Below are 15,080 nucleotides of genomic sequence, written 5' to 3' on the forward strand. Positions count from 1 at the left end.
TCATTATCAAAAAGAGACATCTTTAGGTAAAAAAATAAAAACCCCATGCTGCATAGACAATGCAGATAGTTCTGGTATTTCTGGTCAATGGGCAAAAAGCAAGCACTTAAGGTCTTCAGCTCCAACCTTTTGTTCATTTCTTATTGCTGGGAATTTCATATCCATTTTTTCTTGTTGGATGACTAAACCAGATGACGGTAAAAATGGTAAGCTGGCATTTACTCAGCCCTGCCCTGCTCAGCCTTGGGAATGGACAAATTCTCAGGTGGTGGATCAGCTGCTTTTGTCTCTTTGCCATCTTGTGGTTTAGAGTTCTCTGGGCATTTGCGTGGGTAGTTGAAGTTGCAGCGATACCGACGTTGAGGTGGCTGCTGACCCTGGGTCTCATCTCCTTGATTTTCCTCGTCCTCTTCATTGCCATCCTCTCTAGGCTGTCTTTGGGGAGGAGGGCCCCCACGGAATCGTGGTCTATAACCCTGATACATTCTGTCTCACTGGTCTCCCATGCTCTCCTGCACCCTGGTTGTCAGCACCCTCCATCACTTCTCCCTGAACAGGAGGGTTGGAATACTGTGGTTGAAGCCCACAGGGTCTCCGCATGTAGTAAGGTGAGAACCTCGGCCTGTAGAGCCTTCGCTATTGGGCTTGGCCTTCAGGAGCACTCTCCGATCCCTCATTCTTTTCCACACTCTCACTATTCTGGTAATTCTGCTGGTAATTGTGTGGAGGACCCCCTACGACGTGGATAGCGTCTATAATGGTTACAGTCTGCTGGGTATTTACAGCCTTGAACTGGAACTCCACCAGGACCTGTAACATTTGCTGCCTCTGCATCCTTTTCTCCTTCAACATCAAACTCCATCTCCTACACTGTGAAGGTACTTCCTGGGGTTATTCTTCTTTATGGAAGTCTGGTGTACAAATACATCTTCCTTGGTGTCATTCCGGTTGATGAAACCATATCCGTTCCTTACACTGAACCATTTGACTGTTCCCAAAACCTTCGTTGTGATGACTTTTTTGTCCCCGCCGGCAGGCGCCCTGGCCGTCACTGCCCGCTGGCCGTGCAGCTACCCGTAGTGCCGGGCTTGGTGTAGGCAGCACTGAGGGCGGGGGTGGAGGTGGCTGGCAGCTGCTGGGTCTCAGCCTTCCTGTTCATGGCTGCGGTGATGGTGACTGGAGCCAGCTGGGGCAGCTGCGGCTCATCCCGGGGTGTGATGGTAACTAGGGCGGTGGTGGTGGGGCTGCTCAGGGCTCTCTGGGGTCCGCTCTCGGCTCCCGCTACCGATCGAACTCAACCCCCTTATTTTTAAGGAATGTAAATGAGGGAAAGACAGCCTCATCTCTAAAGGTTACTTAAATAAGCAATATAGTTAGCACACAGTCAATTCAGTATTAAGTATCTGCTTTTTATGATTGCTTTAAGAACCCTGATATATGAATAGATAGATCAGCCAAACATAACCAGAGGGCCGACATGCTCTTAGAAAAAAAAAAGCCAAACAAGGTCAACTTCTACTCTGTATAACACTGATGACAAATTAGAAAACAGCAACTAAAATAAAAAAGGCTAAATCTCTTCTTTTTGGAAAATATCTTAATTTCATGGCTATATGTCTGTTGCCCATGGGATAGTGCAATATGTAAAGTATTTTTATTTAGTCTCAGAATTTAAACCACAGTGAACATTTTCATACCAGAAGTAATTAGTGCATTTTGGAATAAGATTGAGAAATTTCCTTGTAGCTTTTGAAAAAGACACTGTAAAATTCTACTTTTGATAGAGATAAAAACCAGTATTATTATATAAATATAGGTAGCACATGTAAAGTATGTTTCTGAAATAGGATAATAATATCATTAAGAAAGCAACTTGTAGCAGTGGATCATTTATTCTGTTATTTCTGTCCTTAAGTATTACCAACCCAGTCTCTATCACTGTTCTAGTAAAACAGAATTTAATCTCAACGTTTTCATATTCTCACAAGCAAAGGAAAAAACTATACCACCACCACCCCTACAAGATAAATACCTTCTTTGGTTTTTTGGAGGTCTTTAAATCTAAAAAGGGAAAAGTGAAAAAGGGCTGTAAGAATCACAGTGACTCATACGTTTTATATACTTTTGGTGAATACACACATATACACCCCCCACACTATACACAACATTTAACACTTCATTTGTCTTTCAACCATATGTTTAAAGGAATAATAAAACGTATCATATCGCACAAATTCCTTTATCCTTTGGGGAAAACTGAGTGGATAAATTTAAAACAACATTGGCTATTTTCTTTCACATACCAGTATCCTGAGAGATTTTTGATAATAGAAGGCGTTGAATTCCTGCATTTTCTGAGAGTTTGGAATAATGTAAGGCATTGTGTCCAAGAGAATCTATGAGATTTAGGTCTGCACCCTTCTTAATTAAGGCTTCCACAATGTTAGAGCTGCCAGTTTCACAAGCCAGCATGAGAGGGGTTCTAAGGAAAAGGGAGACATGAATTTAGTGCTAAGCAAAGGTGAAATGCTTTCCTGGGAAATCATTGGTCTTGAAAACACGGAGATTAAGTGAAGTTAAACCTTTGCTACACAGACTTCTATGGAATTCAAGTAGAGACTACTATGAAGATGAAATCAGGTACTTTTTTTAAAACTTTGGATTAAAACAAAATATTAAACTGTATCTAGCCAAATAACATAGTCATCCACAATATTTGATATGAAATGATGGCATTTCATATGACTGGCACATAAACTGGGCTTATATCATCTAGTATTTTAAAGAAGCTATTATTAAAACTTTAAAAAATGCATACAATATATTTGCTTTGTTTCATCTAGGATGAAAAGTCATAAGATTGCTTACTCACTTCAATATTTAATAGTCTTATCACAGACTCAAGTCAGCAATGATGCCCAGATAGGTCTGGGGAAAATTATTTTTAAGTCAATCAGATTCTCAATTATCAAGAGGGTAGAAAGTTAAAAAGGAAACTACTTTACAGCATTAAAAAATCAGAACGTGGGTATCCCTGAAGCCATGACCTCGGTCTCATCATATGGTACCTTCCACTTTTGTCCCTGGAGTTGACATCTGCTCCATGATCCAGAAGAAAGTGACAGACCTCACTGTGGCCATTTAGTACTGCAAGAAGCAGTGGTATATTCCCATCCTAGGAGAGAAACTTGATTCAGATCTTAACTCCAAAACCACATACCAGGACTGCAGAGCCCTGGTCCTTTCCACATTTCTCTCCCAACTCATACAGCTAGTCTAATATTTCATCTGTCATGGTAGTCTATTGCCCCCTTAGGGCCGGCCACCTTAGGGTCATCTTAGCATAAATCTTGTGCAATTTCACTGACTTTAGCTTTTCCCTAGAAGCTCCAGCAGCTTGGTTCCATTAGCTATCACTGGGTCTGTGTGATAATGTGAGAGAGAAGAGAACGCCAACTGTGTTAGAATAAAAGCATGTGGGGGCTGGAGAGATGGCTCTGTAGTTAAGAGCATATACTGCTCTTGTAGAGGATATCAGTTCAATTTCTAGCACCTTGTGTCTGGTGGCCCACAGTTGCCTTTAACTCCAGCTCCAGGGGATTTGATGCCCTCTTCTGACCTCTGTGGGTGGCTGCACTCATGTGTACCTACCTACCCACAGAGACACATATACACACAATTTTTTAAATTAAAATCTTAAAAAAGATGAAAGCAAGAATATCATGTGTACTGAGGGGTCATGTGAAGAAATAAAGGCCTTGTCATCGCAGCATTAAGAGACTTATGCTCTAAGGTAGCTTCTTCTTCCTGAACTAATATTTCCTGCCATTCTTCTTTTCCGAGAGAAAAAATCTTTACGTAATCTTACTGGTTATCAAAATATAATAAATTAAGAGACCATTTGTCTACTAACATAAAACAAGATAAGAGGGGCTGATATTACAAAAATCTGGCAATTCCTTTGGGAAAAAAAGAAAGCCAGACCCTCAGCTCATATAAAAATTGGAGGGTTCTAATCTAAACATGATTAAGGCCAAGTATTTTTGTTCTGTGTGTGGGTTTAACATATTCTACTAGTCAATCAACAGTAATTTTTAAGTAAGAAGTACTGGCATAGGCAAAGAAAAAAAAGCTATTTAAAAATGGGAATTTAGGCTGGGCCTGGTGGCACACACCTTTAATCCCAGCACTTGGGAGCAGACTTAGGTGTATCTTTGTGAGACTGAGGCCAGCCTGGTCTACATAGCAAGTTTCCAGCCAGCTGGGGCTATAGGGAAACCGCGTCTAAAAAAAATAAGGAGTTTAGCGTCAGTGAGACGTCTCAGCAGGAAGGGTTCTTGTCAAGTGTGACGAACTAAGTTCAATCTCTAGAACACACATGATGGAAAGAGAACTGACTCCTGCAAGATGTCCTCTAACCTTCACATGCATGCCTTGGCATGACCTCCCTATAAATAATAAATGTAAAAAAAAAATTTAAGTGTAAAATTTAAAAAATAAAATTACTACTTAAGGATTAAGTTTTATAGTATAATTTCAAACAGACTGAGGTATTATCTCTGTATAGGTATAATACTTTATGGTTCTAAAATAAAAGTGGAAACTATACCCAAAATGATATAGGAAACTGTTAAGATTCAGGATTATTTGTATGTGTGTGTGTGTGTGTGTGTGTGTGTGTGTGTGTGTGTGTGTGTGTGTGTGTGTGTGTGTGTATCTAGAGTGAAATATCTTGGGGATAAGACCTATGGTCTTGATCTCACAGAGATCCTCCTGCCTCTGCCTCTCCAGTGCTGGCACTAAAGGCATTTGCCACCATACCTGGCTTAATTTATACATTTTACATGATGTTCATGAAATAAAGTTCCACTGTGTGAAATTTTCCACATATGGCATCATGCTCATGTTCAAAAAGTTTAATATTGGAGTGCTTTTTAAAATTTTTATTTATTTTTACTTTATGTGTATGAGTGTTTTGCCTACATATAATTTAGTGCACACACATGTGCAACTCCTGAGGATGCCAAAAGGTGTCAGATTCCCTGGAACAGAAGTTACAGATGGTTGCCAGCTGCCAGTTGGGTGCTGGGATCTGCAAAAGCAGTCAGTGCTCTTACTGATGAACCATCTCTTCAGCCTTGTGGAGTATTTTGAACTTGGGATTATGGGAATAGGGATGGTAAGCCTATGCTAAGGTTCAGAAAGCATGAGTTTATTTGCAGTTACTTTATATTCTCTCCATCAGGTGCAAGTGTATATATGTCAATTCTCACACTGTTCATGACACAGAACCCTACAACCATGCCATAGGCATATAAATTTCTCGTAATAGGTTAAAATAGGTGAGAAATTCTAACTAGGACTTATCCAAGATGTATAGAAAGAAAATAGAATTCCTGGTTAGTTATTTCTGTTGGTATATACTGATTGTCAACTTGATAGGATATAGAAAATCACTTTGAAGACAAATCTTTGGGCATTTCTAAATTTGGCTAATGGACATGGGAAGACCCGCCACAACAGCCAGATCTGAATAAAAAAGAAAAAGCAAGCTGAAAACCAGCATTCCTCTCTCTCTGCTTCTTGACTGTGAATGCAAAGTAACTAGCTTTATCAGGCTCCTGCTGCCGCGACTACATTCTTCCTTTCTTAAGTCGCTTTTGTCAGGTATTTTGTCATAGCAACCACACAAGTAACACACACTATTTTTTTACTTTCATGAATGAGAGGTAAACTTTACTCATATTTAGGTTGATAGCAGAATACATGTACATACTTATAAAAAATGTACACATGGTGACAGCATGCACAAGACCCATGCAAACTCAATCAGATGAGAGCCCAGCCTAGAACTGTGGAAATGGGCAGTAGGCCCCAACCTTAGCTAAGGAGTTATTGGCAACTGATTACTGCTGGGTAAGAGAAAGTTGATCTTTAAAGTAAAGAAGAAGGCTGACTTAGACTCAAGGTGGATGAACTTGCACCAAGGGACATCTAGGTACAAAAGTGCAACCCGATAAGCCTTAACACATATAACAGACCTGAACATATATTCAAAATGCATGGAGTCCGGTGGGGGGGCTATGGGAGGGTGAGACTGGGGTCGGGGGTCTAAGTATGATTAAGATGTAGTGTATGAAATGTATGAAAACTCAATAAAAAATATACATTAAAAAAAGAAAATACACACATGTAATAAGTATATCCTACAACATATTAATAGTTTAGGGGTCTATAAGGATTAAATACAAAACCATTTTGCAAAGGATCTGGTTGAAAAGCAACAGAATTGTGACAAGTACTGAGGTCTCTAAAATCAGAGGTATTCCACAGTGCTCTAGAAACCTGCGTCCGTTAACGCCCATCTGGTACATACCAAGTCCTTAAGGTTTACTGGGCTCTTGTTCTCGCAGAGCATGTGGACAGCTTGAAGGCAGCCCTGGGCCGCTAAGAGAGAAAAACAAATACCACAGCAAGTCACAACCAACCAAGTCATCAAACACTATAGGAAAGTTCACTTTTCACCCTGTCAACAACACATTCAGGGGAGTGGCAAGGGAGGTTACATAATCAGCATTTGGAAACACTGCTTCGTCTGAGAGTAGCCAGTGCTACAGGGAAGGACTCCCAGTGGCCTTTCGCTAAGCATTTCGTTTAGCCTCTCACAGCACTTGGCTTTTCTACAACTAGAAACTAGAAATAAAATAGATTTTATATACAATCACTCCAGTGAGTTTAGTATCAACATTTGTCACTTGAAGCTATGGCAGATAGTAAAGCCAAAGGTTGTTAGCAAATACAATTGGTTGATGTTCATTGTGATCCCCAATTTAAAAATATCTGTATCTTGGGGCTGGAGAGATGGCTCAGGGGTTAAGAACACTGACTGTTCTTGCAGAAGACCCAGGTTCGAATCCTAGCACCCACATGGCAGCTGACGACTGTCCTTAACTCCAGTTCCAGGGGATCTGATGTCCACTTCTGGCCTCCACAGGCACTGCATGGCACGGGTGCATTTACACACATGCAGGCAATACACTCATACACACAAAATAAATAAAAATAATAAAATATTTTCTTAAAATACATAGCATCATTTATATATTTATGACATTAAAGTCGAAATGTTTATTGAACACACACACACACCCATAGGTATTTAGTGCTGAGGATTAAAACCAGAACCTTCTGCATGCTAAGCACATCTTTTATCACTGAGTTACACTCTCAGGCCTAGTTTAAATATATTAACCATGAGAGCTGGTTGCATGGCAGGAAACGAATGAATTATAAACGTACTTCGAGATAAAACTCTGCATGATTTACAAAATGAGTAAAATGGGAATGTCTGAGAATGACGGAAATCAACTCCAAGAACAGCACAGTAACGTAAATCACTTAATAAAGAAAATGAAAAGTGAATGGTTCTTAGAGCAGGGCAGGACAAATAAGAGAACGAAAGTTACCGGCGTAGTGCAAAGCTGTTTTCCCAGTGCTGTCGGTGCTCTCAGCCGGGCATTTGGCCTGTAGGACAAAAGTAAATACTTAACACTAAAATAACTGCACAAACTCTACTCAGTTCACATAAAGAACGGCAGACACATAGTCCCACCTGCTGAGCTCCATGGGCCTGTAACAGTCCATGAGGAAGTAGACATGTCCAATCATGACACAGGCAACTGTCACCCCTGTGCTGCTCTGGCTGCGTCCTCCTCCATCACATCATCTCTTTACCACTCAGTCACCCCCACCAGCTAACATACTCTAAGATCTCTCATTTGGGTCCCCCATTGCCCCCTTTTCCTGCTCTCGTTCTCTATCCCTCTTCCTAACACCAGCTTCCCCTCAGTCACCTACAGACTCTGTTTCCTTGTCTCCTGTTCACTCCTGAATCCACTCTGGTCAGGTTATCTGCCCTCAGGATTCCACAGGGATGACCCAAGCCAAGGCCACAAGCAGTCTTCCAGTTTCTAATGACAGTGAACATTTGTACCCACCTCCCCCACCGACCAAGTTTTTATCAGTACTCCACTTCCTCTCCTTCGACAACCTGAGACTCTGCCTGGTTCCCCCCCTTGTCATTCCCGACTGCCCTGGTCATTCATTTTTCTCTAACAAAGCATAAAAACTCAGGTTTGCCACTGCTCTTCCCTGAAGCTCTCTTCCTTGGTAATCTCATCCACACCTACGCCTTTATACCATACAAAAATTTCACTGTTAATGACTCCCAAATGTTGATATAACAGTAGTGGGCATTATGTAAGTGCTATATACCAGGATCTGGACACAGAATTGCTGTAAGGCTGCTAACAACCCAAGTTTAGACACTATTCCCATGCCCATTTTCAGATGGGAAAATGGAGTTACAAATAAGTTAATAATTTGCCCAAGTTATGGTAATGGTGAAGCCGGGATCCGAACCTGTTGGAGTGTGCATCCTTACATATACATAACAGGTACCACCTGCGAGCACCAAGCTCGAGAACACACTGTGCCTACGTGACATCTCTGCTCTGACATTTTATAAGTACCAGCTTTTGATCCTTTATACAAATCCTATCTCTCAGCTACCCTCTTCTCTTTCTCATTACCTTCTCCTCAGTCCAAACTGGCATCTTTTTACATCAGCAGCTAATACAGTCTTCAGTGTGTCTCTCCAGGCCCGTTTTTCCCCACCTTAACAAGTTCTCTGCAGAGTAGAATGATCTTTTAAAGCTGTGTCTGTCATTGTCTACTTAAAAGCCTTTTGCATTTTCGCACTGAACCTAGGAATACTTACAGCCTGCCTGCCACAACGTTGTACAAGGTCTTTTATTTGGGGACATATTTTCTTACTATCTTTGTCCCTGAGTCACTCACTGGCTTTCTTACTACCCTCACTGGCACATTGCCTGCCTCAGATCCTTTGACTTGCTGTTCTGTTTGGAATATGTTCTTCTGGTACTTTGCATGTCAGGAGCCTCAACTTTATTTTCTTTTTTTCATTTTTTAAAATTTTATTTAATAATCACATAATTAGTAGAAGTGTTTCATTACAACAGCATTGACATAGTCAATAACAGTTTCCAGAGAAAAGATGCATCTCTTTCAAAATTGGCTGTGATTTTTAGGTTCACGGTGTTGAATTAATAGTTATATATGATTGTACTCAGTGTAAACCCCATGAGACATAAAATTGGATGAGGTTTTAATGACCTCCACTTTATTTTAGAATGCACTGTTTCATACAGAAAAACTCATTTTTAATGCAAATAACACCTAGATGTTTGCACATACGTCTCTAATTGCTGTATACCTGATTATTACTAGTCACTGTTGGTTACTTTCTAAGATCCTTGGCACCTGAGCATGGATATAAATTCATTAGGTACATTTCAATGGTTACTAATTAACATGAAGCAAATTTTTATGCTTCTTCCTCAATATTTTAAAATTTAATAACCACATAATTAGAAGAAGCATTTCATTACAGCTTTAACATATTCAATAACAATTTCCAGAGCAAGGATATCTCTCTTTCAAAGGTGGCTGTAAATTTTTAGGTTCACAGTTGAATTAATACAGTTATACAATATTGAACCCAGTAAAACCCTGTAAGACATAAAATTAAATGAGTTTTTAACCTTTAAAAAAGAGCTCCATTTCATTTTAAAATATGCTGTTTCTTACAGACTCATTTTTATTGCTACTAACACTTAGATGTTTGCACATGTGTCTCTAATCTCTATGTATCTGATTATTACTAGTCACAGTCTGTTACACTTGGGAGCTTCAACTTTAACAGCCCCTTATCCATGACGCCTGCCCTAGAAATCACCATTTCACAGTACTGTTTCCTTCAGAGTGGCACACACTTTGTAATGTATATTCCTGTCCTTGTTAACCACACTGTGAACTCCACTAGAATGAAAACTGCCCAGTTTGCTGGTATATACTTAGCACTATGCATGATGTCCAGGAATCATTTGGTATAAGGAAGGGGAGGAGGACCTGCACAGGGGAGGAAGAAAATTCATTTGAAATTTGCATAATCACACCAAGTTCTGTTTGTGCTTGCTGCTTTGAAAAGATAGAAGTTGAACATGGTAGCCACTGGAGAGCAGAAATATCTCTAGCAAACAGACAGAGCAAAGGCTTAGAAAGTCCAGGGAGACCCTAAATGCAGAGGCCAGGGAGCAGGAGACAAAGGGTCTCACTGCAGACAGCCTGTGTTACAAGGATAAGAGGAGAACAACTGACCAGAGAGGTCTGGGACCCAATGTAAGCAGCCCAACAGGGAGGCTATGGAAGGAGGAGTCTCTAACAGTGAGCTAGAAGGAACAGTGGTCAGATAGTGTACAAGTCGGGGGAGGTAAGAACAGGCTACCTTAAAGTGAAACGCTGTGTTAAGAATAGAGATCAAGTTACTACTTACCAAGCTTTGGCCTAATTTTAGAACAGCACAAGGAACTGTTTAAAGGCTTCAAAGGTTTCAGAGAAAAACCAATGCATTTGCATAACTAGATATAAAATTACATTAGCGGCTAGAATATCTGGTCCTAGCCCACAAGGACTTTTAGCTTGTCAGGTTAAATCTTCCTTAAAATCAGAGCCAGATGCAAGGTCTGAATGGGAATGGGGATATAAAATGCATTAGAAAAAAAAAATGAGGTAGGGCCCAGGGTGTAAATGTAGGGCACTTGGGCATGTGAATGATTTTTTTTTTTCATTTATTCTGAGGAAGGGATAATTAATGATTTGTCAAGTTATGGTAATAGTGAAGCCAGGATTTGAACCTGTAGCCTGCATTCTAGGGAAGACAAGAAAGACTCTGTGTTAACTGTCTTCAAGAGCAAGTCTCTCTCCTTAAGGCAATGTCACAAAGCACTGATCTATTTTCCTTGACTCTTGCTTCAAAGACCTGGTAAGGTTAAACATTCCTAAAATGGGCAGTGGTAGGCATCATGCAATGTAAGACAAGGAGCTGTGTGATCAATGGAGCAAGTTAAAGAATGTGACCACATTTTTGCATTAGAATTTCAAAGCCAAATTAAAGCAAGATGCTGGGTCTCAAACAGTGCTTGTGAAGGCCAGGACAACAGCTTGACAGAACAGACAGTACTCCAAACACTTATTTTATTGCTTTGTGCTGTTCCTGAAAACAGCCAGCTTGCATTTTGACTGGCAACAGCTGGACATAACTGTATAGGCTGAATTGGAGGTTTATGAAATATGCATCTTTACAGATTTATGGAAGTCATCACCTTAAGGATCATTATAAACGTCTTGGCAAAGTTAGCAAACCAGGGAGTTGGCTTAAAATTATAAAGAAGAATAAAACCAAGCACTTAAACAAGAACCAAGAACTAAAAGCTCATCAAGTTACATACCAAGAAATAATGGTTGAAACTTTGCTTATTCAGAAGAGCTGCATCCTACGAGCAGTTTATAGAGAGAATACTGAGACACTGGAGACTAGTATGACAAGGGTTTCCAACAGTTTGGGAAATGTTCTTTAGAAAAATGGATTATATATAGGAAACAAGTCCTCCAGAAAAGGAAGAACTGAATAAAGGGAGAATAAGGCTGCTCCTTGGAAGCTACTCCAAATTCCCACCCACTTTTCTTCTAGTGAAATTGCTATAGACACAAACTTGCCATGGCTATCCTTTCCATAAGGCTGCTTAAAGAGACATGGGCTGCACGGCAGTGTTAAAAGAGGTATGCATACAGGGGAGGAATTTATTTTTCGCAGACATGATTACCTCTAAATTTAAAAAGTGGCACATATGTAATTTTCAGTTACTGCTGCTTACCTGAAGGAGCTTTTTCATGCACTCAGGGTGGCTGTTCTTGGCTGCAATATGTAAAGCGTTGTGTCCTAAATGGATTAAAAGGCAAATGTTGAGGGAAAGGGCCACACTTAAAAAAAAAAATAGGCTTTCGGCTGGGCGTGGTGGCTCACAGAGGCAGGCGGATCTCTGTGAGTTCAAGGCCAGCCTGGTCTACATAGTGAGTTCCAGGACAACTGGGGCTACAGGGAGACCCTGTCTCAAAAAACAAAACAAAAAAGACCGAAAAAAAAAAAAAAAAAGGCTTCCTTATGGCATTTTCATACATACCTAGTTTTGGCAGACCACCCCCAAAACCTCATTTCTCTGCACTTCTTTTTTGCATATAACTCACCCCCAGTACTCCCCTTTCTCCATTAATGTCACATGTGCTCTATTTCCCTCCCCATGCCCCTTCTTAAAGCTTCTCCCCCACCCCATTTCTCATGATCCTCTTTCTAGTTTCATGACCTAGACCCACACTGATGCGTACATAAACACACACAAAACAATTAGAAGCTAGGATTGACAGATGAGAGAGCATATATTATTTGTCTTTCTGAGCCTGGGTTACCTTAGTACAGTACTTTCCAGTTCCAACCATTTTCCAGCAAATTTCAAAATCTTGTTTTTTTTTTTTACCACTAAATAAAATTTCACTGTGTATATGTACCACGTTTTCATTATCCATTCACCTGTTGATGGACATTTAGGCTGATCCTATTTCCTTGCTATTATGAGTAGAGTAAGTAATAGATAGGGATGTCTGGTAAGTCCTTTGGCTGTATGCACTGGAGTGGTATGGCTGGGTCATACCACTGGGTCATGCTGTTGTTTAGTTTGTTTGAGAAATATCCACACTGATTTCCATTGTTAGTGGCCCTGGTTACACTCTTACTGGTAGCATTTGTAGTCATTTGTAATTCAAAGTAAATCAGAGACCTTAATTTAAAACATGAATTGCTGAAACTTTTAGAGGAAAGCATAGGGAAAACACCTCAAGATGTAAACACAATCAAGAACTTTCTCAACAAAACACCACACTTTTACATCTTTTCTAGTTTCTATGACAAAGACAACTATGAGGAATAAACAGTTCTCCAACCAACACAGGATTGTTCTCCTAGAGCGTGAGGCTTCACTTTCTTCACTGTGACCCATGTGGGAAGAACAGAGAGCATCTCAGCCACCATGTCACATTCAGAAGCTCCAACTCTATTCCTGCAGGTGCAGCTACACTTTGGGCAGTTCTGTGCTGGACTGAGGACACCAGGCTTCCAAGTGCTGCTTTCAGTTGACATGTGTATGCAAAATGCTCCATGATAGCAACAGTCATACCAAGATAGGCCACCAGAGGCCTAGAAACCCAGAAAAGACATCATACAAGCCAGTAGAGCATATTAGAAGCCCACATATTTACTACACCCTTATGTCTGACCTCATATTTCCCTCTCCTCAAAGGTTACTCAGCCCTATATGAGTTTTCAGATTTTTCCAAGTTCTTATTTAGAAGAAGCGGGCGACAAAACAATACATATCAAGTGGCATTCCTTTAAGTTCCCTTCATGACTCCAGTATAAGATCCGGTACGTCTGTAGTCAGGAAATCCCAAGGCTCTGTCCAATTGCCCACTGCCAAATAAGCCCAGAGAACTTCCATGAAGAGGTTTAAGGGCAGCTTACAAGGCAGAAGAGGCTCACGCTTGGACTTCTACCACTGTTGTGTTTAGCATAGATTCTTTTCCCCTAGAATAGCCACACATTTGCTCTCTTACCTTTAGATTCAACTTAAAGACTGCCTTTACTGGCTAGACATATGGCTCAGTTAGCAGACTGCTTCACCAGTATGCATGATCCCTAGCACTACATAAATGGGGCATGGTGGTACACTAATTCCACCACATGGATCAGAAGTTCAAGGTCATTCTTGGCTACACAGTTCAAAGCCTTGTTGGGACACATAAGACCTTCTCTCTCTCAAAAAAAGAGGCTTTTTCTGTCCTAACCATTAAAAATTTCATTTCCTCCTTAACCTCCATTTTTGTATGAAAAAGTAAATTTTTATTTGTCAAAGTCATAGAAGATAAACTAATGTTTATATGAAATATATACTATACATTGACTTCATGACATGTTTTATACATTGATATGTATATGCACCTATATGCATACATACATATATATTATATAGGTAGATTATAGATAGATGGACATTGGTCATCAATCATCAACAATCCCCAAAGCTGAAGAAGTGCTTTACTTTGACACCTTTTATCCTCGTTCCCTGCTTAATTTCTCTATTCTTTATAAACACTTAGCATCCTGCAGTACACTTTCCTTAGTTCTACAGACAGGAGACAGATATGTGTGCCCCTCACAAGCACACGCACACTTGTGTAGTTAGTTAACTGTTCCCCTGTCCCTAGATTTCTGTCCCACCCACTACTGAATCCCTAGATCCTACAACACGGCTGGTCACAGCTGGTTCTCAATACACTATGATCAATTTAAATTAAAGGGTATGCACATTTCAAATGTCTGTAGTAAGAAGCTTGCTGCAACTGATAGCCAACTCAATACACGGAGTCTTAAATCTTGTATTTCTCAAACAGTTTGACCAACATATCCCCCAAGGTAATACTTGTAAGAGACCATTACTTTAGGCCAGACTTCAAGCCCAGTTTTGACCTCAATACTGTCCACTATTGATATTTTACACTGGATAATTGCTAATGGTGGCCATCCATAACTGTGGATGTTAATGTGTCTTCCTGGCCTCTACCCATGAGATGTCCAGTTGAGAGAAAACTGATTTATGACATTGCTAAATGTCTGCTGAGTGCAAAAATCGCCTGTAGTTGAGACCTATCAGTTTAGAAAAGAAATTTATTTTATATGGTGGCTCACTTCCAAAACACTGTCCTCCATTTTGGTTAGTTTTCACTCAGCATTAACTAGAATTTATTAAAGACATGGCTAGGAAACATGTATTTAGAGATTAGAGAGGATCACAGGGAACTGTACAAAAGAGTGTGTGTGGTCAAAAGAACAGATCCCATGGCTAGAGAGATGGCTGAGCAGTTAAGAGAACTTGCTGCTCTTCCAGAGGACCTGAGTTTGGTTCCCAGCACCCACATCAAGGGGTTCATAACCTAGCCTGTAACTCCAGCTCTTGGGGATCTGACAAGTTCTTTTGGCCTTCATGCATACACATGGTATACCACATAGATACACACACATATACACACAAATAAAATAAATTAGTTAAAAG

The 15,080-nt window shown here is 40.3% G+C and overlaps 1 protein-coding gene and 1 pseudogene across 4 annotated transcripts in view; both read right to left on the reverse strand.

Moving 5' to 3' along the window:
* Nucleotides 1–15,080, reverse strand: part of Rai14 (retinoic acid induced 14) — a 149,135-nt gene that overhangs the window by 21,309 nt on the left and 112,746 nt on the right. For all 3 annotated transcript variants that reach the window (XM_029564638.1, XM_017798765.2, XM_029564645.1), the window contains 6 exons: nucleotides 11,796–11,860; nucleotides 7,467–7,524; nucleotides 6,377–6,447; nucleotides 3,069–3,175; nucleotides 2,304–2,482; nucleotides 2,033–2,061 (listed from right to left, as the gene is read on the reverse strand). In XM_029564638.1, coding sequence (XP_029420498.1) covers nucleotides 2,033–2,061; nucleotides 2,304–2,482; nucleotides 3,069–3,175; nucleotides 6,377–6,447; nucleotides 7,467–7,524; nucleotides 11,796–11,860 — 509 coding nt within the window. The remainder of the gene's footprint in view (nucleotides 1–2,032; nucleotides 2,062–2,303; nucleotides 2,483–3,068; nucleotides 3,176–6,376; nucleotides 6,448–7,466; nucleotides 7,525–11,795; nucleotides 11,861–15,080) is intronic.
* Nucleotides 49–1,976, reverse strand: LOC103735961 (annotated as a pseudogene). The gene has a single exon (XR_001872488.2). The product of XR_001872488.2 is annotated as a nuclease-sensitive element-binding protein 1 pseudogene (transcript).

The sequence above is a fragment of the Nannospalax galili genome, unplaced genomic scaffold, assembly GCF_000622305.1.
Source record: "Nannospalax galili isolate Female #2095 unplaced genomic scaffold, S.galili_v1.0 scaffold150, whole genome shotgun sequence".
Classification (NCBI taxonomy): Eukaryota; Metazoa; Chordata; class Mammalia; order Rodentia; family Spalacidae; genus Nannospalax; species Nannospalax galili.